Source organism: Sphaerodactylus townsendi, linkage group LG04 (genome assembly GCF_021028975.2).
Source record: "Sphaerodactylus townsendi isolate TG3544 linkage group LG04, MPM_Stown_v2.3, whole genome shotgun sequence".
NCBI lineage: Eukaryota > Metazoa > Chordata > Lepidosauria > Squamata > Sphaerodactylidae > Sphaerodactylus > Sphaerodactylus townsendi.
This window is the reverse complement of record NC_059428.1, coordinates 65,379,036-65,403,227: the sequence shown is the minus strand read 5'-3', so window position 1 is coordinate 65,403,227 and position 24,192 is coordinate 65,379,036. Positions and strand designations below refer to the sequence as shown.

The window sequence follows — 24,192 nt, the reverse complement described above, 5'->3', positions numbered from 1 at the left end:
ATGTTTTGCTCCCTGATGACATGGACTTCACCTATCAAAAGACCAACTATGCTTAACTTCTGAGATCAGGCAACCGCCAGACCATCCAACTTAAGGCCTTCTGTAAGTGCCACCCTGCAAACTTGCAAAATCAATTGCCTGTACACATGCTTTATGTGTTGCATTCCTCATCTTATGGAATGGCCTGTCTCATGAGGTTAGGAAGGCTCTTGCTTTTTCTGCAAACTATGCAAAACTTACACTTACACAGGTAAGAGGTCTGTACTTTAATGAAAGATGATTCAACAAAAAGACAGTGAACGTCAACTATACTCGTGTTCTGTCTGTTGCTGTAAGTATGCCCTACTAAGACAATTCTGCATCACTGAGATAGTTTGCTTTGTTTCAGATTTGTTCCAGCTTTTTCTGAGTTCTTCTTGCTTTCATATTTCTACAATACAGCGTCTATTGCACTGCATGCGGCATCCTATTGATTGTATTTACCCTATACTATTACTATATAACTATACTATGTAACTCATTGAGTCTCAGTGGAAAAGGTGGACTATAAATAATATGCATAAATAAAAACTACAACAGAGCAAGTTGTTTACACCTAGATTTGCTCCAATAACACAGGAAATGGAAACGGGGGTCTGATTTTGATGCGAAAGGCAAGCTGGCAGGGCTACTCCTCTTCCTTCCTTGAGACTTCTTTCCTTCCATTCTTTTCGCAAAGTCATTTTTCCCTTAGTAACACCCTCTTATCCCCTACATGTGGAAAAGGTCCAGCATTAAATATACCACAGCATGCCATTTTCATAGGCACAACTGCGGAGAGGAGACCTGTCCAAAACTTAGGAAGCTAAGAGATCCATGGCAGTATTTTTTCACTTGTACCCGTTAATTGGACTTAGCTTTAAAAGCACAAGTGAATCTGTCCTCGGGCTTGTATTAAAAAAAAACAAAACCCAACCCTTACGGGAGAAAAAACAATGGAGCCAAACCGCCGCGCCCGCCACACCACAAACCTCCGAAAAGACTGCGCATGTGTACCCCACTCCCTTCCTCTTACAAGCCAGAAGAGACGATATTGAAGCACGTGACAGACAGGCTCCCGTTTCAAAATGGCTACTACAGTCTGAAGCGTCGCTGTTGTGTCGTCAATAGTGGATACGACGAGGCGCTCTAGCCTTCACCTGAACTCTGTGGTGAACGGCATCGACTGGTTCTCTGCGCGCCTATGACAAGAGGCTGGGAGGGCCAAATTGATGGTGAACAGCAGAGGGCGCTGTCGCGACTTCTGGGTTACGATCTTGCAGCTGCTGCGAAAGCAGGGGACGAGTGAGCTGCGGCGCGCGCTCTTGGGGCTGCTGCGGGGGTCGGCCGCTCTCCGGTTTTCTCGGCAGCCTCCTGCACCGTTGGCCGTTGGGCGAGACTGGGATGTTCCGCAAGGCGCGCCGCGTGAATGTGCGGAAGCGGAACCAGTCGGAGGAGGAGGACGAAGAGCGGAGCGACGAGCCGCCCCAGTCGCAGCTGCCGCTGCCGCTGCCGCTGCCTCCGCCAGGAGGAGACGGGCCTACGGCGGAGGCCGCTCAGCCGCTTCCGAGACCACCCCTCTTGCCGCTGCCCACCGGCTGCGTCCCTCTCGTCTCTCCCGCTGGCGGCGGGGGTGGGGGGCTCGGGGGCTTCACTTTCGGCGGCGCCGAGGCGGCTGGCCGAGGAAGCCCAGTCTTGACCGGCCCGCCTCCCGTTCTGCCGCCGCCGCCGCCTCCTTTCCACCACCCGCTACCTCCGCAGCAGCCCTCGGCGGGAAACAACGGCTTCGTGTCGGCCGCTGCTAAGGCCAAGGAGCGGAAGGCCAGGAACAAGGAAGCGGCGGGGCCTCAAGCGGCACGTGGGAGCCTCAAGCTGCTCAGCTTCCAAGACGAAGAAGAGGGTGAGCGAACGGGGCGTCTCTGTCTCCTCTGCTCCTGGCTGCGCCCATTTCCTCAGCATTCACTGTATACCTGGCTCTCACTGCCAGTGGTGGCGAGCTTAGCTGAACTGTTCAGTTGTTCTGGTGGTCTTCGTTTTCTCTACTGCAGAAGACAACCCAGGCTTGTTGAATTGTGACAATGTGGACTAGAGGGTACTGGTGCCATCTCAGGATAGTGGGAGATTGCAAGCCTGTTATTCTCTTAGGCAGCTATTTTTGGACGAGATACAAAGTTGTCTAAAGTCAGGACTTGGTATGTGGTTTGTAGAACAAGCCAGTTGGTGTCAGGAAGTGTATCAGTGGCCGCAATGGTTGCCTACAGGTGTCGCATTGAGATCACTGCTTTGTCCCAGTCTCCTGCTGCATTAATTTCTTGGAACATTTATAGAAAGATCCTGGGTAGAATTATTCAGAAGTTAGTGTTCAGGGTTGTTACCTTGCCTGTTTTTCAGGGAATGGTTCTGCAACATTTAGAATTGTCCCTCACCTTAAAAATGTGACAGGATTGTATATGTAGGAAATGCACATCTCCTGTGTTTTTCAATCAAGTGACCAGAAATGGAGACTGCTGTTCTCTGCCAAATATACAAAATTAATTTAGCCAGAAAATAAGGAAGCCAAAGAGTAGTTAGCTGGTATTTTAGTAAGACCAATCTGATTTTCCAGCCCCAGATCTCATTTTCTGATACATTTTTAGTGGGACTCCTATCCTTAATTAGTCTGTATTGTCTTTGGAGATCTTCAGAAAGAACTGCAGGGCTTGCCTTTTTGCCAGGGCTTTTGGGGGCATTTGAATGACAGGCATAATTTAAGCCATGAGGAGGGAGAGATTTGGGGTTTGTTATCTTACTTTGGCTTTCTGAACTATTATTCTAAGCTGTCTTAAACTACAAGGAAAGGTGGGGTGAAAATTTTTAATAAATTATTTGTATGCAGGACCAGAACATGCTGACACCTTTGTCCTTCAGATTGTGTGGGAAAGATATGTTGTATGAGTGCCTCAGATCGCCAAAATAAACACTGTGTAAGAGTGCCTTGCCTCTGAAGATGCCAGCCACAGATAAGGGTGGAACATTAGCATCTAAAACTACCAGACCCTAGCCCAGAAAACCTGCAATAGCCAAATGCTTTTTCTCTTGAAAATATATGGAAATCTAGATCTGTGCTTGTCTCATTGCTAGTTCGTATTTGAAGGAAAACTTTATGTGTGTATATGATCTTTATAGATGCTGTCTGAGACCAAGTGAATGATCTTGTAAAAAGACAGTCCCATCTTCCTCAAAGCTAGCTTCTGGCTTGCATCTGAGTACAAACAGAAGAAGGGAAAGATTGACACCATATAATCTTTCATGTTTGGAAACTTTCATTCATAATTTTGTAGGATGATCTTGACCTTGAATATATCGCTACATACTTGGTCTGCTAAAATTGCTTGTACTGTTAAAGCAGTAATTTTTAAGGTTTAAATATTTAAGTTCAGAATTATGTTTATCTGCCCTGTTTTAAAATTATATTTATATGCCCTGTTTGTTTCAGATTTTCTGTGTAGAGAACTTAATCTTGATAGATGTGAGCCACCATTTGAGACAGTTGTGGTCTGAAAACACCTATTGTGTATCTGTAGAAGATATTTCACTGCCTTTTTTCTGTTTATAATTTTTCTCATTTGTCTTTGTTTTAAAGAAGCTGAGGAAGTTTTTAAAGTGAAAAAATCAAGTTACAGCAAAAAAATAGTAAAACTGCTTAAGAGAGAATATAAAGAGGATCTTGAAAAATCTAAGACAAAAGTGGATTCTAATTCTTCAGCTGATGGTAATTGTATAAAATTGTAAATGAATGTATAATTTTGTGTTATAAGTATACACGTAGTTGTTGAAAATGTGGTTGTCCACCCCTTCCTGCATTTGTCTCTTGTTCCCCTTTCCCCACTTTGCACCACCTCCATATTCTTTTTTTTTTAATTTCTCCTGCTTTACACTGCCCACCTGACTCTTAGGGTATTTCCAGACACTTGGAATGGCTGAGAGTGCAAGGAGAAAATTCTTCTATAGGACATGGACAAAAGTCTCGGGAGACCTTTCCAGTAGAAAAGAAGCCTCAAAAGACTGGAGCACAGAAATATGCACCTTTGTGTGGTTTTCATAGTGTAGCCTTGAATTAAATAGGACTACACGATTAATGGTGTGCCTGTGGAAGAAGGAGTAACAGGAAGGAACAGTGAGGAAAGGGAAAGCAGATAAGAGGTAGAAAAGCAAGGGGGGTGTTGCAAGGAAAAGGATTTCTCTTCCCCTACAAGCCTTTGTAAATATTCTTCTTGCATATTTATACTGATTGTTCAGACGTTCTGAGTTGTAACTGTGAAGTGTAGTCTCAGTATCAACTATTGAATATTTCTGAACAGGGATTGCTAGGAATGATTTTCTCTGGGTTCTTTTAGGGCCATAATTGTTTAGAACCTTAATTAAGCATATTCTTAGTTTAACATGGGCAGCCCAATCCTGGGGCAGCCAGGGGTGGCACCACTGTGGCACTACCCTGCAACCTCCAGTGGGCTTTTAGTCGGGGCAGGAAGGCAAAAAACAAAATAAAACAAAATAAACCCTCCCTGCCATCAGAAACCCCTCCAGAATAGACTTCTGCCAGCCACAGCGTATTTCATTTCACATTTAATTTATATCCTGCCCTCTCCTGAAGGCTCAAGACGGCAAACAACAGCGGTGAATAAACAATATAGCATAGCATAAGCAGCAACAATCATAAATCATAGTTTAACTGAAGGGAAGGCTGGGGTGGAAGCAACTAAGGTTGACTCCACCCTGGGCAATGCTCCCAGTACGCCAGCAGGGCCACTGACAGTGTAGGAATGAGCACTGCATCCAGGCACCTCAGAGGGCTGCGGTGGCTACCCACCAGCAGATTTGCCCCTCCACTGGGATAAGTGCCCCAGGGAGGGCAAATCTGCCAGTGAAGCCTCGTACTACCTCCAGACATCACTTTGCCCCCCTTCCTCTGGATTGGGCTGTAAGTAACTATTATTTGTGGAAGTTTGAAAGGATTTCAGCCCAGTTATATTAATGGTTTGACTCTCATATTTGGCATTCCATTTACTGAAATTAGCTACCTTGTGTGAAAAATCAGTCTGGATCCAACCAGTTAGTTTTGACATCAGTTGTAATGTGTGTTTTAGTTGTTGAAAACTGTTAAGAGTAACTTGTGTTACAGCCGAACAGTCTGTCGACAAATTGGGGTTGGCTAAAGATATACTTCAAGAAGATGGGGCTGCAAATAGTGAACAAGGAGAAGAGGAGATGGAAGTTGAAAGTGAGAAGGAAGAAGAAAAACCAAAAGCTGCAGGAGCTTTTTCAAGTGCTTTGTCTTCTCTGAATGTTTTACGTCCAGGTTAGTGTATTGCAGTATCAGCAATGTTGGTAACATTTGTCTGATTCTATGAAACCACATTTTCTTTAGATCCTAAGACTCTGTTGGTCTTTGGCCCTTTTCCAGCTGTCCTTATAATCCATTTGATCACCTTTCTGCTAACAGCTTTTGTGTCATTTCAGATACAACTATTTTTGCTCCCAGCTGCTAACAGATTTTTTTTTACCCTTTTAGACCTTTTTAGACTCTTGCATCTTGTTTGCATTCCAGGGCTCAAAAGCTGCTTTCTCCCATTTTTCCCACTTCTGAATCGTTTCAGTGTGTTTGAACAATCTGGAGCCCTTCTAGAAGTACTGCTATGTTTTCCACCTTGTTTTTGCAGGACATTATTTTTCAGCTTTTTAAAAACATTCTAAGATTTGCACTGTAATGCTGTAGTAGCACCACTGACACGTTTGTCGCTATAGTTAAAAAAATGCCACATGGAAAAAGGTAGGGGAACAATAGTAGCACTGTTTGAAACAGCTAGAGGGCTTTAGAGACAGCTCATATGCAGATTGAAAAAAGCTGTATGAAACGCCTATCCTTCTAATGTTTTACTTGGATTTAGGCCAACAATGGATCATATCCAGTTTCGAATGGTAATCTGAAAGGGCCCAAGTCTTGAAGAATTTAAAATTTCTGTTTTCTAGTCATTATATAATAAAGTCCAGCTATTCTTTTCATATTGTATTGGGATCTTTAGTTATCCAGTATCCTTTTTTATTATAACAGCTACCAGCAGTGCATCAGTTAACCTGATGGTGTGGAAAAGTCAAATATGGTAGTTATGTTACTCTATGTTAAAAATGCTTTACCTTAAGAACAGTTACTAATAGGAGTTCTACAGTGTGTGGTATCTGGTTCTGCCATACTTACTATGTTTTCTTGGTAGCTGACATGCAGTGATTATTACAACTACTATAATATGAGAGCTAGATATCAGTGACAGCTTTTAAAATGCTTAACCTTCCTCTCCAGGAGAAATCCCAGATGCTGCCTTTATTCATGCTGCTAGGAAAAAGCGCCAGATGGCACGTGAGCTTGGGGACTTCCTACCGCTTGACAATGATCCTGGGAAAGGACGCCTTGTTAGAGAAGATGAAAATGATGCCAGTGATGATGAAGATGATGATGAGAAACGAAGAATAGTCTTTTCAGTGAAAGAGAAGTCTCAGAGGCAAAAGATTGCAGAGGAAATAGGTAATGTATCAAGATCAGTTGAAAAGTTATAATAAAACTTTTATTTATGAAGTTTTAAAAAGATAATGTTCATAGTTAACAAAAATTCAGCACAGTTTAAACATAGCCGTTAAGAAACTAAAATAAAACCTACATATAAAATAGGTAACCAGAAGTAATGAGAAAATTAACATCTTAGCAGAAAATAAAGCAAGTTTTGAACCAGACAACAAATGAGAGAATTATGGCTTGTACTGGTTATTCCTTTCCATGTTTTCTAGTTGACTTCTTTTTCTTCTTTGTCAATGCTGTTTACAACATACAGAGTTTTAAACGTACCTGCAGGAACCTTTGTTCATTAAATATTCATTACCAAGGGTAAATGTGTAATAAACTGCTTATGAAATCTATTCCAGTCAGCTTGAATTTCTTCTTCAAATACCCACTCCATCCTGTGCAATAGATTTTTATAGGGTTAATTGGATGTTGAAGATGAGTTCCTGCAGATAGGGGCAAAGAAGCTTTGAATCCGCACTTGCCTGAGGGCATTTTCTCTTTACTACAGCAGTCAACCAAGCAAGTGGTTGTTTGTATGCTTTATCATATATCTAACTCTGAACTTGGCCTGGTGCAGATAGAAAAACCTAGAGAATGGGTTACTTGGTTCAGTTAGGGCACAGGTGTCAAACTTGCAGCCTCCAGATGTTATGGACTACAGTTCCCATCATCCCCTGCTGGCAGGGGCTGTAGTCCATAACATCTGGAGGGCCGTGAGTTTGACACCTATGAGTTAGGGGATATTCTTCTTCAGAAACAACTGGGGAGATTGTTATGTCTCCACCCCCACCACCCCAAAAAGGGGAGTGTTGTATGTGCTGGTGCAGACAACATAAAGGAGCAGCCCCTTCAGCCAGAAATGAGTGGGGAAGGAAGGAACAGGAGGAGGTGCTGCCATCTCAACCAACCTGAGGGGAAGCAGGTGGAGCCACCCCTGCATGAGTGTGGGAAGAGCTGGAGCCACTGCTGCATGAGCCAGTTGAGTGAGAGCTAGAGCTGCTCTCCTGTTGCCTGTCCCCCTTCTGTGTGAGCTAGCGAATGGAGCAAGCAGCAGGTTGGGCAGGAAGACTGAGAAGAATGGGGAGTGGCTGTAGGAAGTATAGGACAAAGGAAAGTGGAGAAAATATTGAGGAGGGGGCAGATGGATATCTGACCAGCTAGGTTTCATGTTTTCAGCTATCAATGATCTCATGGCTGCTGGCCCCAAACAGATTTGATTAAGGGTTAGTGAGTCCTCACTAACCTTTCATTTGCTCCTAAAGAACACCATAGAACACTTTTTTTAAAAACCCATCTTTGTAGAAGAAAGGTTCTAGAGGACTGAGGCATTTCAAAAGTGTCTTTTGATATAGCTTAATCATCAACTGTTCAGGGGGAAAAAAAGAAAAAATCCCCCTGTCTTGCTTGCTGAATCTTCAGTTGTATTCTTTAATGATCCAGGGCCTTGCACCTAGAGTGTAAACACAGCTCAGTTTTATCATCCTTCACCATATGGACAAAAGCATGTGCATCAGACTCTTCCCAAGCTAAAATTTCTTTTTGTAAATGTGTGAGGGGAGCCACATATTGGCCTTTTTGCCAAAAATCAATACAGCTTTGTATTTTGTGTTATGATTTCATGCTGTTCATGGTTTCTTTTTTATTCCTTTTTATTTGACCTTTATGAACAGGTATCGAGGGAAGCGATGATGAAGCTCTGGTTGCTGGGGAACAGGATGAAGAACTCAGTCGGTGGGAGCAAGAGCAGATACGTAAAGGCATTAATATACCTCAGGCATGTATTGCAATAATTTTTAAATGGGAGTGTGTCCTCTAACTGGTGTCATGCTTCCAGTGTTTGAGGGAAAGTGCAATGGGAACTGGCACGTGGACATTTGTGGTGGGTTGGGCCATGATGCATTCACTCACCCCATACTCCCAGAGCCTTCTAGCACTTGGCTATGTCATTTAAAATATAATAGTACAGTTTTGGGCTCTGTGAGAAAGATATGACAGGAAAGTTTTCCTTCCAGGATGTAGCCATTTTAGTGAGAGGTAGTCAACCAAGTGGTTTGGTATTAGAAGAAAAGAAAAGTGGATGAGAAATGCATGATTTTAAATCTTGACCCCCTACAATGAGCTATATTCTTCCATTCCAGGATTCTGTAAGTGCCTATAGGTTTGAACAGACCAATTTTTACCATTTCTGTATTTTTAAAAAATCTTCTGCCTCTGAATTGCTCTTAATGTTCTATATCTCCTGAAGCACAGCCCTAATTAGACCATTTGTAGTGTTATTAATTTGGTTAATTTACAAAGTTATATTTTTCTTCATGTCATGGGATTTTTCTAATAATATAGCACTCTGCATTGTGTTTTTTTGTGGCTGCTTTGTTATTGGATATAATATAATGAAATAATAATTGTGTTAAGGTCTCATAAACCAAAAATGAAATAAATGTGCTAATATATGCTAAGTTGTAACTTTCCATTATGCGTGGAAGGATGCTTTTTTAATGTCAGGTGACAGAATGGAATATGTAGGCAATTAAGGGGTGTATGGTTTTAATGAACACTGAAAGAGATTAACTTGTTTTTTGTTTTTGGAATCTTGTATAATCAAATATTTATTATTTATTTCTGTAAAACATTTTTATGCCACCTTTGTACCTGATCAAGGTTCACAGGTGTCAAACGCTTAAACAGCTTAAACATGGGCAGTCCAATCCAGATGGGGGAAGGAGCTCAGCTGTAGTCAGGGATTACATGGTGAAAATGGCATCATGCCGCCTCCCAAGGAGCTATACACAGCACAGAAATGAGGGAAATTTTAAAAAATCCCTCCTGCCACCTGCATAGTTCCATAGACTAAAGAGGCCCTGGAGGAAGCGTTCCTGAGCTAAAGTTGGCTCCACCACCAGGAATGCTCCTGGCCCAACTCCTGCTGTGCTGACCACTTCCAGGTTTGGCTGCCACAGAACAGTCATTTGCCCCCTCCCCTCCCTTGCATGCCACCCCTCCCCCTCCCCTCCCTCCATTAGGGTGGGTGGGCCATGTCCAGATGCCGGGCCCCCTCCCCTCCCTTGCTCCCCACCTCCCTCCACTCATAGTGGGGTGGCCATGTCCAGATGCTCGGCCCTCCTCCCCCCCCCCCCCTCTTGCCACCCACCATTCACGAGACTCCCTCCTCACCATCTCCCTCACTTTAAAAAGGGTTAGGCATGGACCTATGCCGCTCCACCAAAATGCATTGGGCCCTTAAACAGTTACAACACTCAAACAGTTACAACTCCTTTCAAGAAGTAATATTTTTGAACAATTAATTTCTGGAGATTTAAGACATTTGCTAGGGAAAAGTTATAAGTTGTTATTGCAATATGATACCGAGGGAAAATAAGTAAATAGATGCAAAAATTTGAGAAAACATAAGTATAAATCAGTGGGAGAGGCTTTGGACTAAAGAAATTAAGTTTACAGAATGTCAAATTCTGAGAAAATTAGTAAATGTTTATATGGTATATTACTCCTCAAGATATAGCTAAAACCAATAGTGGAAAGTGGTGGAAATGCCAAAATACAGGTGCTACTTTTTTAATCACATTTGGTAAACATGTCAAAAAACAAGACAATATTTCATTATGATTCATGATGAAATGCAAAAGATACTGAAAGTTACGTTTATATTAGGTCTGAAAAGTGTGTTATTTAATACGCCATTTGACACTATATTCAGATGGTATAATGCAGTGATGGCGAACCTTTGGCACTCCAGATGTTATGGACTACAATTCCCATCAGCCCCTGCCAGCATGGCCAATTGGCAAGAGCTGATGGGAATTGTAGTCCATAACATCTGGAGTGCCAAAGGTTCGCCACCACGGGTATAATGTATTGTTTAAGTACATGGTGACAGTGGCCAAAATTGCATTTGCAGCCAGGTAAAAATCAGAACATCCAAATCTTACAGAATGGATGAATAAACTAATTGATTATTCAACAACAGCAAAGCTTGGTCCATAGTAGATCATCTATGGAGTATAGAAGGAAATGGAATGTCTTGTTGGACCATAGCAGGGGGCTGCAACCCGCGGTTCTGGAGCCGCATGCGGCTCTTTCAGCCTTATATTGCGGCTCTGTATGGCCTGGAGGTTGGAGGTTAGTGTGAGCGTGTCCCTCCAGAGCAGCGCTGGAAGGAAAGGTGAGTGGAGAGGCCGAACTGGAGGTGGCTCTCCGGCTCGGTAGATCTTTGGAGCTGTGGAAAACAGGTCCAAATGGCTCTTTGGGTAGTAAAGCTTGCCGACCCCTGGACTATAGAAACCAGACTGGGATAATCAAAGGCAACAAGGACCATATGTATAAGAATAAAAATGTTGAATTTAGATCTTATTTAGGTTTGAAAATATTCATTGCAATTTAAGATTATGTCATTTTGGACATTTGTAGATATAAGCAGGCTTTACATACTATCTTAATTGTAGTAATGAATTTTAATCTTATTAAAAAGAAAAGAAAGTTAAAACTCAAACAGTTAAAAACAGTTAAAATTATAAAACTATTCAATTAAAGACATAAAGGAGCACCATACATCACTTGATTGTCTAATCGCCATTCTGTTGCATGACTTCATTGGGAAATATGGAAAATTAAATGGAGGAAATTTTGTTAGTGTGTTAAGATGTTTCAGTCTAACTGTTGGATTTACTGGCACAAAGAGTATAGGAATTTGTGATACCATCTGATAGTCGTTATGGACTAGTTGACATACTGATGATACATATTGCCAGTTTGGAAGTTGTTTGATGATTAGGTAGTTATAGGCTTTTTAGGCTAGAGGTTCATGTTGTATAGATTTTTATAGTTGTACAGTATGAGAATCAGCCTCTTGTCAGTTGCCTGTCCAGTTCCTTTGGGGGCCATTTTCACGGGCAAGAGAGGAGAGAGGTGGTATCTATTAGTTATTGTCCCTTCGTCACTGTTCACCTCATCCTCAGAGTGCATGCCAACACTTACTTACTGGAAGCTTGATCATATGACTCCCTTCAACAAAGGAACACTTTTCTCCTTTGAAGGAAGGCTTAGCAGATGCATTATAGGATCCAATCTCAGGGATGAACATTAACTGGAAAAACCAGATTTTGCATATAAATCTTTTTTACTTATATATTTTCCAGTGTCACTCTGAGATGGTAAAAATGCATTTCATTGCTTTGTTTGTTGACCTGTATTTGCATGCACAGGGAAGAAATTGATTTTGTAGAATGTTACAGACAATTTTATAAAAATTGTATACAAGACTAAATTAGCTATGTGACAAATAGTTCAGTTTCTAAAAGGGTATGTATAATTCCAGTTTCAAACCTGTTAAATAGTTGTATGAGTTGCCATGTTTTGTTCCTGTAGGTTCAAGCAAGTCAGCCTGCTGAAGTGAATAATCTGTATTACCACAATACCTACCAGGCAATGCCTTATGGTTCCTCTTACGGCATTCCTTACACGTATGCTGCATATGGATCTTCGGAGGCAAAGTCTCAAAAAACAGATAACACAATTCCTTTCAAAACTCCCAGTAATGAGATGGCTCCTGTTTCTATTGATTTGGTAAAGAAGCAACTTAAAGACAGGTAGGGCAGACTAACTTTTTAAAACTTAAATCTGTCCCCTAGGGTTCTGTTCTCAGGCATCGTTAGTCTGGGGGGCAGATGGAGAATTCATCGCTGGATGCATACTGATTGGATCCTCATTATTTAAACAAAGAAGAAAACAAGCTGTGTTCAAAAGTCTACTTGGATTATTGCTCTGGAAGTGAAGCTTAAATGTGACCGCTTGATTTTGTTGAAGATTGATGCATCTTCTGGACACTGAAAAATAATTTTGTAGCCAAGGAACTGAAAAGACAGTGAAGTTTAGCTTACCACATGTTATTTTTAAGAGAAGTATAATTTGGTCTTTTCTGAATAAGTAAATACTTTAGGTATGAGGTTTTCAATCATGCTTTAAAAGCTGTACTCTGTTTGTTGGATATTCAGCATGCCTGGTATTAACTGAACACATGGTTATGCTTTTTAATATAAATAGTGGCTTGAATTCCCCTTTGTAGACTTTTATCGTTTTATAAGGGGAGGTCAGTCGAATTAGTAAAAATCTATGGTTAACAATTTGAAGTTAACAAACGCTTAATAATGAGCTCCAGAAAATTGCCCTTCCAAAATTCATTATGCTTTTTCTGATCCACAGAAATTAAGCATGCACAGTATCATGTCAACCTAGCACCCTAGCTGGTGACAGAAAGGATACAGAGGAAATGAAAGGTACCTGGTATCTATAGCAGGCCAACTAAATTGAAAATGGGTCTTATGGTGATTGTGCAGTTTAAGAAATGAAGCAGCATGCCTGTGTGTATGTGTCCATAGCACATAGGTCAAGGATTCTTGGGTATTATAAGCATGGGGGAAGGGGATGTAAGTGAAAGCAGTAGCAGTCTGAGGGTAGAAAATGCTGTTGAAAAAGATGTAATACATTTATGTAATCTATCTTAGAGGAAATGTACTGTTCTTCGGGGTGTTGGAGAGCACAGCTTTTGGGGCAAGCTAGGTACTATTTCAAATAGTGAATACAACTTCAAAATGTGAATGTGACATCTGCTATTTGTATTCATCTGCTATTTGAAAAGTTCAATAAAGGACAAATAAGGTAATAGGTTTTTGGATATACATGTGTATATGTCCATTGACCTTTAGGTTGGACTCAATGAAAGAATTCCAGAAAGCAAATCAGCAACAACATGAGAAGCATCAGGAAAGCCGTGATGACTCTATCAAGACAATTGAAAACCTGGAAGGGTCCTCTGGGGGTATTGCTGAACGGTATAAATTTCTGCAAGAAATGCGAGGGTATGTCCAAGACTTGCTTGAGTGTTTCAATGAAAAGGTAAGAATGCAAATTCTGTTCATTCTTTTCAGTAATGAAGTTTAGTCTGTGCTCATGTTCTCTTGTCCATGCCAGTGAAACACTCAACACCAATTTGAAGGTTTGGTATTAAAGCATTCCCAGTCTAGGGAAGATTGTAGCAAAATGTTACGGTTGTGACTAGTTCTTAGTTACCTTTTTGTTCCCCAAAACCATTGGCGTACACATTGACAACTTTTTTGTGTGGTTTAGTTTGCATTTTCCAGTGTAAGAGATTGAGAAGAAAAGAAAATATATATAACAATGATTCCATATCTATTCATGTTTTCTAAAATGAGAAAAAAATCTTAGAAAATTCAGCTTTTAGAATTGGTTTTTTAAAATAACTTTAAATGTTTAAAACTCAGGTAGTTTCAGTGACAAGATTATGGACTGTAAAAAGAAAAAGAAATCTCCATTGGACAACAGGAATCAGTTTTTGAATGAGTTTTTTGCTTAGAATCTTGCAGTTCTCAAATGCTACTATGCTGCAGTTCTGACCTCCATGCAGTTTATTTGCATTTGGTAGTTTAGAAGATGTGTAGTAGTTCAAACAAAGTACATATTGCCAAACTAAATACAGGATGAATTTGCTGCTTTTGACAATTCCTGTGAAATGCTGGTGTTGTTGGGTGTCATGGGAGCCTTATAGATAAAATACGCTGGGGCAGGGGGGTTGCAGTGAGAATTGAGTGAATTGTTTCTTGTTTGCCATCTTGCCAGTGGAATTTCTACTGGAACAAGAACCTCCATCGAACAAAGAGAAAGGTGGGAATGGTTTTGCCCAGTTTCCATTTTTCAGGTCCCCCGTGACACTCTTTGTCTGTGAAGCTCACCCAACCCAGCATTAGGTTTTCAGATGTTTCAAGCCAATAGTGAGAGGCGGTACAAATGCTCAGTGTCCATGAGTATCTTTTGCTCTTGGTTTAGTTTGAAAAATAAGTAAAGCTAATTTAGAATTTCATTGAATTTAGAGGAACAGAATTGACTTGGATGTTTCTTAGTCATGTTATCTGTCAAGGTTGCAAGCAGAGTAATCCAAAGAAAGGACCCTAGAAAACATCTAAACTCATATTAGAAAATTCTGTGCACTTGGTTATGCAAGTTAGCTATAAGAAAGGAAAAAAAACGGGATATTCAGTGGATTACAACTGAAAAACAATAGGCTTCACAAAATTTCCATAATACTTGAAGCAATGGTGAAATTAAAGAAATGTTTGTCTTTATGGCAGTGAAACTCACAGTCCAATCCAGACTGGGCTGGCAGGCAGGGATGGTGCTACTCTGGCACCACCTCGCCCCCTCCAAAGAGCTTTCCCGCAGTGCAGGAAGCCCAAAAAGTAAAAATAACCAAACTTACCTGAAAATCCCCCATAGGAGAAAGTGGACATAGGCTGCAGAAAATGTGGTATATGTCCCAGGCTGGGCCCATCAGTACAAGAGGGCTAAATGGATGGAAACTGATTGAGGTTGGCTCCATCCCGGGAATGCCCTTGCCATGCCTGGATAGCTTCAGGCAGTACGGAATCACTGACCAAGAGCTAGGCGTTTCAGCCAAGCTTCCCAGAGTCCCACAGCAGCTGGGTGCCAGTGGATTTGCCCCTCCGCCAGGGTAAGTGCCCCACGAAGGGCAAATCTACCAGCGTGAACCCATATCACTTCCAGAGGAGATCCCCCCCTCAGATTGCACTGCCAGTCATCTAACTACCCTTAGACATTGAGGAGCATTCAGTTGGCATGTATACTCCTGCCTCTTCCCTCTTCTACTTGGCCATGTCCCCACTCCCTTTTTCAGTTTCAGAGCTTGCTACAGCTAGTGTAATCCTAAACGTGTATTCTCAGGAGTAAATCCCACTGAGTGCAGTGGGGCTTAATCTATGGTAAGTATGCTTAGAATTGTAGTTTCTGTTAAGTGAGGTCAGAAGAATTTTCTGGAAAGAGTTTGTTTCCCTATGTTTTTCCAAGGACTTCCTCAATTTTTCCAGCGGAAAACCTGAGACATTTTGGGGACACTAAAAAAACTCTTGTACATTGTAGACAAGCATAATTTTGCTTAAATGTAAATCTGTTTGGCAATAATAAGCTGTAATGTTTTTGAATGATAACGCATTATTAAAAATTCAGTGTTTTTAATAATATAAATTTTAACTTAATATGTACCGTATATGCTCATATACAAGTCGAATTTTTCAGCAGATTTTTTTGTGCTGAAAAAGCCCCCCTTGACTTATACGCGAGTGAGGTGTATTTTAAAAAATCGGGTTTTTACTTTGTCGGCCACCAGGGGGCGCAGTTTTTAGGCTAGCAGCACCAAAATTTCAGGGTATCATCAGGTGACACTCCTGATGATACCAGCCAAGTTTGGTGAAGTTTGGTTCAGGGGGTCCAAAGACCCCCAAAGGGAGTGCCTCATCCCCCATTGTTTCCAATGGGAGCTAATAGTAGATGGGGCTACATTTTGAGGGCCCATAACTTTGCACCCCTTGAACCAAACTTCACTAAACCTGGGTGGTATCATCAAGATAATCTCTTTCTGATACCAGCCAGGTTTTGTGATGTTTGGTTCACGGGATCCAAAGTTATTGATCCCCAAAGTGGGTGCCCCCATTCCCCATTGTTTCCAATGGAAGCTAATAGCAGATGGGGCTACCCTTTTGAGGGTCCATAACTGTGGACCTCCTGAACCAAACTTCACCAAACCTGGGTGGTATAATCAGGAGGGTCTCCTAAAGATACTCTGACATGTTGGCACTGCTAACATAAACATTCCTCTCCTGACAGGCACCCTTAAATTTTCCCCAGATTCTCCCTTTAAATCACCCCCACCCCCCGAGTGGATTTAAAGAAAGAATCAGGGCTTACAGAACTAGTTTACTGTTTTTCTTTGAAATAAATATTCAAAACCATTTAATCTACTGTTGCCTCAATTAATGTAATTTTATTGGTATCTATTTTTATTTTTGAAATTTACCAGTAGCTGATGCATTTCCCACCCTCGACTTATACGCGAGTCAATACATTTTCCCAGTTTTTTGTGGTAAAATTAGGTACCTCGACTTATATGCAGGTCAACTTATACATGAGTATATACGGTAGTCCTGTTACGAATTTATGAGAGAGTTTCTGTCCAAATAATACACTTTTGTCTGTTTACTACATAATTTGTTTTCTGCTTTCAATATTTTTCCCCACCTCTCAGATAGTAAAAATTTAAGGATACGTGTACTACGATAGCATAGTTTACAACTCTTATCTGTAAAGTACCATCAAATCTCACCCTGACCTATGGCAACCCCATGTGGTTTTCAAGGCAAGAGACTTTAGGAGGTTGTTTGCCACTGTCTGCCTCTGCGTGAGCTGAGAGAATTCTGAGAGAACTGTGACTGACCCAGAAAGCTTTGTATGGATAACTGGGGAATCGAACCTGGCTCTCCAGATTAGAAAGCTTTATACGATTTGAAGAGAATAGAGTCTACTGCTTTTAACCACTAGCTCTTACAGTTTTTCTTGTAAGAAAACCAGTAGATTTATACTTTGATAATTATGCCAAATAGTACAATTTTATACACTAAGGTATACATTATGTGCTTTGTGTTAATCAGTAACAAAGTTTAGATTTGATAGAAAATTAAGTATTTCAGGTGCACTAACTTTTCCCATAATCTCCATCGTGTTTCCCTCATAGCTTCAAAATTTCTTGAAATTTTACAGTTCTACTCTATAGCATTGTAGCAGCATTCTCAGTAACCATAGTGCAAAGATAGTTTGCAAAATCATTTCTAGCAGTGATTGCAAATTGGTTTGGTGCTAACTATGGTTAGTGAAAAATCCGTTGTACTCAGGTGAAGATCACTTGGAGAGGAAGAAACTCCCTCATAACTTTCCTGCTTACATGATCCATCGTAACAAGGTTAGCAATAAGCAGTGGTGATATTTACATTGGCTTAGCATCACAGATGTGTCTGTGTATGGCTTTGTTAGAGATATGTTTTGAATAGAACTGTCAACTGTCTATAAAAATCATTTGATACTTGTCCAGTAACTACATTATACCATATTATTTAATTGATTAAACAAATATGAAAATATAATTTTCTCTTTGTTAAGTAGTTTATCCTTCTGTAACCTATAGCTAAATATACAAAAGCTACTCCTGTTTAGAGTTTACATTTTAATTGAATTCCCTATTGCAGGGAAACAGTAAAATAAAATGAACTGATTGTCATAATATGCAAATAGATTCTTAACTAGCCAGTCCACAAATGAATCAGCAGGGATCAGTTTAAATAAGTAGTTGCTAATCCATTAAACTGGCAATTAAAAAAAAAACATTCTGTGCTACCTAAGCAGCGTAGAATATAACTGGAAAGATTGTAAACATAACATTTCTGCAAATAGTTAACTCAGTCTTGAGCCATAAGAACACCTTAAAGTATAATAGAAGATAAAATACCAAATTCAGATTAACCTTTAAAATTAAACAAAATTCTCAAAGTCCATTCTCTAAAGAAAACACGAGAACAACAACTAATTTAGTTGCCACAAGTCTTATGGAAAGTAGGTAAGTCCAGAAAAACAAGACTATAAGTAAGCATAACTTAAAAATTAACTGAATATAACAAAATATCCATACACCTTGATCAGGATATCCTGTTTCTCTTGTAATCAGCAGAGATTTATTAGTGAAACAGCAGTATGAGCAGAATAATGTGTCTAATGGTGACTTTCTATTCATTTCCCTGCCCAGCAAAATCATTGGAAGTTTTTCCAAGAAATGTGGAAACATAAGCCATAGTTTCTAGGGGGAGGTGAGATTGTAGCTACAGCTAAGATTCACCATTGCTTTGAAAATGTGTTTACCTATTAGCTGTGTACTAGCACAGTGGTGTGGGAGGGTGTGTGAAGATTTTATGGGACAGATAGATTTGCCCTGCTTGTCTCATACAATGCCACTTCTTGTGAAGTTACAGCAGGAATTTGATTGTACTTCCCATCTCATGCTGTACCTTTTACTCATGTGTTGATTTTCAGGCCCCTCGATCCCTTTTGAGTTGGCAATGAAAATAAATACGTGATTAGAATTGCGAGAAAGATGGCTTCTGTTCTGTATAGGAAAGAGCAGGGTGTGTGCAGTGGCTATGGAAGAGTGAAGTCAGCCAATGAGGGTGTGCTTAGCTTTTAAGTTAGTACAGCAGAGTACCAAAATTAGGTAAAATATTTTCTACGGTGTTATTAATCATGCCTGTGATTCTTGCTGGAACTATTGTACATATTATTTCTCTGTCTGCCTATTTCCACCACTGAAGGAGTTGGAGTATGTGGTCAGCAATTGAGTCACAAGACTAGATTTTTTCAATTTCTTAATTTAACATTTGCATTAAAAAAATAAAATGTGTTGAAATAAGGTGCTGAAATCAAAAAACAGTCTGCCTTTTTGGTTTTGTTTCAGGTGTTTTGATTCTTCTGCATTTAAGGGTTATTAATTACCATAACTTCATGAAATGTTGAGATCATCAAGAAGTCCTGCTGTAATATCAAATGATATAGGTTTTTAATGTAATAGTCAATATTACAGCAGTGATGATAGAAGAAAATGGAATGAAGGATGTTTTCAAATAGGCTGGATCTAGCTTGCACTGATTGTCTTCATACGGGAAAACTATGTTATATATAGTAATTTTTCCACGTGGAATGCTTAGTCCTCATAGCATCGCTGACATGTAAATCCAGAATGTTTTGGTAGCTGGAAAATTAGCTGAGTACAAAAGATCTGGTCACTGAACACAGGTCTAGATTCCATTTGATTTTTTAATCTCATTTTAAATATTTTTCTTGCAATCATAAAGTATCCCCAAATATGGATGCTGACTCAATAATTTAAAAGCAAGGTTTTACTGTTTGTTTTTTGCATTTGTCATGTAAATAATGACATGATAAATGCTAACTTTGGCTGCACCCCTAAGTATACTAACTTCCAAACAAATTCCACTCAAACAATTTTTTGTTTAAAATTAGGCTGTCAGATTGCAATCATGGCCTCTAGGGTTGGATACTATGAACTGCAGGCATTCATGAAGATTTCCTTCAGAACTCCCCCCTCCCCCAGATCTCCAAAAAGCTGGTGTCAGAGGTTGCAGTAGCCTGCCAAACAGAATGTCATGAAGCAAAGGATTCTGAAGGACAGATGAGTGAGTTGAGTAAACTCACCCCACTTCACTCTTCTACCAACACCCTGTAGTTCCAGTGTTAAATCCTTACTAAAGCATCCTATGATACTTTGTTTATAATGCTTCTGAGGCTGTTGGCATCAATTTTTTGGCAGTTTCTGGGGCTGCTGGGGGAAGAAGGAGATAGGAAAGATATGCAGTGCTTTGGGTTTGTAGGATCCAACTTTTTAATGATTATCTGCCTGGTTTTCTTAATGTAAAAAATTTCGGGAGGTCGTTCAAGTTCTTGGAAGTTCTGTTAGAAAACTGAGAATTTTCTTGTTTCACACTGTTCCAATAATCACGATGAATACCAATATGTTAATAGGCAGGCTAGTACATTTTCCTGTAGTCTTGTAAATTTTATGGACTTATTTGCAGACGTACTTATATGTCTTTCAGCTTGTCTGTCACTTTTTCCTAACTTTTTCTTAAGTTAAATAGCAGTTGTTTAAAACGTTGCCATAAACAGAAAGTTACTCTAATAAAAGTGCAGCAGTACACATTGGAATTGTATGGCATCCCAAACAATTAAGCACATGAAGGTTTTTTTATTACGGAGTATTATATTTTTACAGGTGCCCCTGATTAACGAGCTCGAGGCATCAATGCACCAGCTGTACAAACAGCGAGCTTCGCGCCTTGTCCAAAGACGACAAGATGATATTAAAGATGAATCTTCGGAGTTTTCAAGCCATTCAAGTCAGTCCATCTTGAAGGTTTTTATTATTCATTAAACAACCTTGTTTACTTAGCACAGTTATAACTTAAAGTGAAACTGCAAAGGATTTAATTTAAACCTGATAGAAACAAATTAAGTTAAACAGTCCAAACTCAAACTGGTGTCTTTGCTGTCCTCTGGCTCATAGTAATTAAAAGCTGTACTATCAAACTTCAGCACATTTTACAAATTAGTTATATGTGTAACTTCATATTGTCTTCAACTCGCTCACTTGAAAGTATTTTGCGGAATGTACAGAATTGAAAATGGAACATTATTCTTCTAGGAGTTTTAAAATTTGAGTAATACCATGTTCAGGCAGGGGAGGGGCATTAACATTAAGAATGGCGTATATCCTTAAACACTGGATCAGCAAAATGAAATCTCGTACTAACACTTTTATTTTTCATATACATTAAACAATTTGTTAGGACAAATTTGTAAAATTATGTGAAAGGTACATTAAAAGTGAGTATATAAAATTTCCTGGGAAAGCTGATGTTCTCCTTGGTATCAGGCTGACATGACATAGGTAAACCTTACCCCTGTTCAGTCCTTGTTGCTTTCTCATGCTTTCAGTATGAGACAATGTTTCGTTATTCTGTTCTGACGCTAATAATCTAACAGCAACTGAAAGCTTATTAGTTTCTATTATCAATATCATTCACCAACAACAGAGATCCAATCTGTTATAGATATACTGAAGGGCTGTCTTTCTCCTTCTGACCTTTCCTGTTGCAAATGCTATACACTAATTTTTTTTCTAATACAAACATGTTTTTTCATGTTGTAAAAAAAAGATTTCAATAATTGCTATTTACTAAAGTACTAAACAATAAGATTATATTGGCTTTATCTTTTTTATTTGTTTTGCACCTGGTAAAGAAAACACTGTCTCTGCACCAAATGGGGAATATTTTCAGTTCTACTACCTCTTCATGTAGGGGAAAGAGGAGGAATGGGCATATTAACCCAATTAGGATGTATAAAGATATATCAGAATTACTGTTTCTAATAAAAGAAACAAGATTGTCATGATTATGCTTCCTTGAAATACATCATAAAGGATTCCTAATTTCAGGATTTGTATACTTAACAGGTAAAGCATTGATGGCACCAAATCTTGATTCTTTTGGACGAGACAGAGCACTGTACCAAGAGCATGTAAAAAGACGGACTGCCGAGAGGGAGGCTAGAAGGTGCTGTAGCTTGTGACTACTTTTGTTTGTAGTGGGGTGGTGCTTAACTGTACTATTCGGTCAATGTCTCTGGGTAAAATCCCTTGAACTGCAGGCACAAGATCACAGCATCTCTCTCCCCCCATAATCCTTTACAACCTTTCCTATACCAGAAAGTGTATTTCCAGAGTCAGGGTACCCACCTGGGGTAATAATAGCGTTGTGGGTCAGGGGGCTGCAGGGAGAAGGGGACAAAAATGAAATTGCCCCTTCTTCCATGAGTGGAGCTCTACACACACTTCTCGCTCCTTCTTCAGCTACTTGACTTGCGTGGCCATTAGTCCATGTGGATCCTTTGACCCAGGAATACACTTTTCCTTGATTAAAAAGAGATTGTGAGGAGAATGTGAACAGTTTAGCACCTTCCAATTCTGTGCATGGTGTAAATGCGTAGTAAAAATGATGTTTACTGCTAAGAGCATATCTAAAAATATGAGTTGGCCTCATTTTAGACAGAACACTGTTTGGATCCTGTACAGGGAAATGAAATGAAAATATGCAACAGACTTTATCAGGAATCAAAAATCAATCATAATGAAGCAGTTACTGGGGGTGGAGGTTGACTGTTGGGCTTGTTGTTTGATATGTAAGTCGTTCCCAGCTCACGCAGAAGTTGGTGTAACGTTGGGAAGCTGCTTTGCTGATACCTATTGCATAGGTCAGGTTCTCTAATGCCAGAAAGCCTCAGTTCTGTTCCGTTTCCTATTTATAGTAATGAGGGGAAAGGACATATTAGCAAATATTCCTTTATTATGCTATAGGGGAGGGTACATTTGTTAGGGGACAGGAGGATGGCTGGTAATCTTTAAAAAGACCAACAAATTCTATCCTTTGCCAACAGAGCTCGTCGCAGACTTGCTAGGGAGCAATCAGGGAAGATGACTGATCACCTTGAAGGCCTTTCTAGTGATGATGAAGAAACATCAACAGATACTACCAACTTCAAAATGGAGCGAGGTTAGATTATTCATCTTATTTGTGCTATCTATTTAAAACATTTCTGTACAATTCAGGGTTCCCAAGGAAGGGAACATTCAAACAAAACATTTAAACAGTTGAGTAACTGAAAAGCATTTAAAGCACAAATACATATAAAATATTTAAAACACTTGAATAAAACAATATAAACACAGAAAAACACAGAGAGGAGGGCAAATTAGAGTTAGGGGATACCAAACTGAGCACAAAAAAAGTCTTCCCCTACTGGCAGAAAACAACAAATGAGGGAGACAGGTGAATCTGTCTGGAGAGGAAGTGTTGATGCCACAACTGAGAAGACCTCAGAAGACTGAGACACCTGAAGCAAGGCCTCTTAAGATGACTGAAGTGGTTGGGTGGGTTCATATGCGAGTAAGCAATCCTTAAAGTATACTGGCCCCAAGCCATATAGGGCTTTAAAGGTCAATAGCTGCACCTTGAATTGGGCCTGTGAACCTGTGTACATTGATTTAGTCCTCACATCCCATGCCAGTCAGTGTTCTGGCTGCAGTGTTCTATACCAACTCTGACTTCTGGATAGTCTTCAAGAGCAGCCTCGTGCAATTTGTTGGGATTCAGTTTTATCTTGTTAACTCTCATCTAACCCAAAATTGCCTCCAGGCTGGCTCAAGGTTAACTGAGCCTTCCATGCTTCTGAGGTCATTAAAATGGGGTAAAGTATAGATGATTGCGGAAGGCAATGGGAAACCCACCCCATAAACATAGCCTGCCTAGTAAACATCATGATGGCATGTCACTCCATGGGTCAGAAATTACCTGGTGCTTGCATATGGGACTACCTTTACTACACTATATTTGTAGTGGTATAGGTGTAAACCTGTTCACATTTTGGCTTAGAAGTGTAGCCATGTTTTTCTTGATAATTCTGGCAGTAAACAATCTACCCAAACAGTGCCTTTGTTTCTTACATAACAAAAAAAATTTCATCCTAGATCGCATTTTGAAGGAGTCCAGCAAAGTTTTTGAAGATGTATTAGAAAACTTTTACTCCATTGACTACATTAAGACACAGTTTGAAGCCTGGCGTTCCAAGTATTTCTCTACTTACAAGGATGCATACATTGGCCTTTGTCTACCGAAGCTGCTTAATCCTTTAATAAGAGTTCAGTTACTTACTTGGAATCCTTTGGAGGTGAGAAAGTGCTGAAATGCATACATGTTCATCATATGCATATTCTTGTTTTCAATACATGTTTGCAAAGTGTTTGATATATCATGGTGAAAGAATTATAAAACACATAATATAAAAGTTGAAATGCACAGGAGCCAAAAAAAAACCCCATTTCCTTGTGTGAATGTAGCTGAGCTATGCATAATGGAGTGATGCCTAGCTGCTGCCTTTCCTCCCTTTGGCCTTAGTAGTATTAATTGGAAGTTGGAGCAGCTCAGATCTGAGTGCAGACAATAATATACAGACAGCTGTTAAAACAAGATGAACCCTATGAAGTGACTAAATCAGTTGATAAGCTGTATCTTTTATAGTATTAGATT

At 40.0% G+C, this 24,192-nt stretch overlaps 1 protein-coding gene across 2 annotated transcripts in view; it reads left to right on the top strand.

The window, feature by feature from the left end:
- The first annotated feature begins 1,305 nt into the window (after window positions 1-1,305).
- Window positions 1,306-24,192, top strand: part of PAXBP1 (PAX3 and PAX7 binding protein 1) — a 31,307-nt gene continuing 8,420 nt past the window's right edge. The window contains exons 1-11 of one of the 2 annotated variants that reach the window (XM_048492904.1): window positions 1,306-1,918; window positions 3,644-3,769; window positions 5,180-5,356; window positions 6,356-6,577; window positions 8,284-8,387; window positions 11,993-12,213; window positions 13,330-13,519; window positions 20,322-20,445; window positions 21,564-21,663; window positions 22,544-22,659; window positions 23,634-23,833. In XM_048492904.1, the coding sequence (XP_048348861.1) occupies window positions 1,423-1,918; window positions 3,644-3,769; window positions 5,180-5,356; window positions 6,356-6,577; window positions 8,284-8,387; window positions 11,993-12,213; window positions 13,330-13,519; window positions 20,322-20,445; window positions 21,564-21,663; window positions 22,544-22,659; window positions 23,634-23,833 (2,076 nt within the window). In that variant the 5' untranslated portion in view covers window positions 1,306-1,422. Of the gene's footprint in view, window positions 1,919-3,640; window positions 3,770-5,179; window positions 5,357-6,355; window positions 6,578-8,283; window positions 8,388-11,992; window positions 12,214-13,329; window positions 13,520-20,321; window positions 20,446-21,563; window positions 21,664-22,543; window positions 22,660-23,633; window positions 23,834-24,192 lie in introns of both variants that reach the window. The other variant, XM_048492903.1, reaches the window with a different exon arrangement.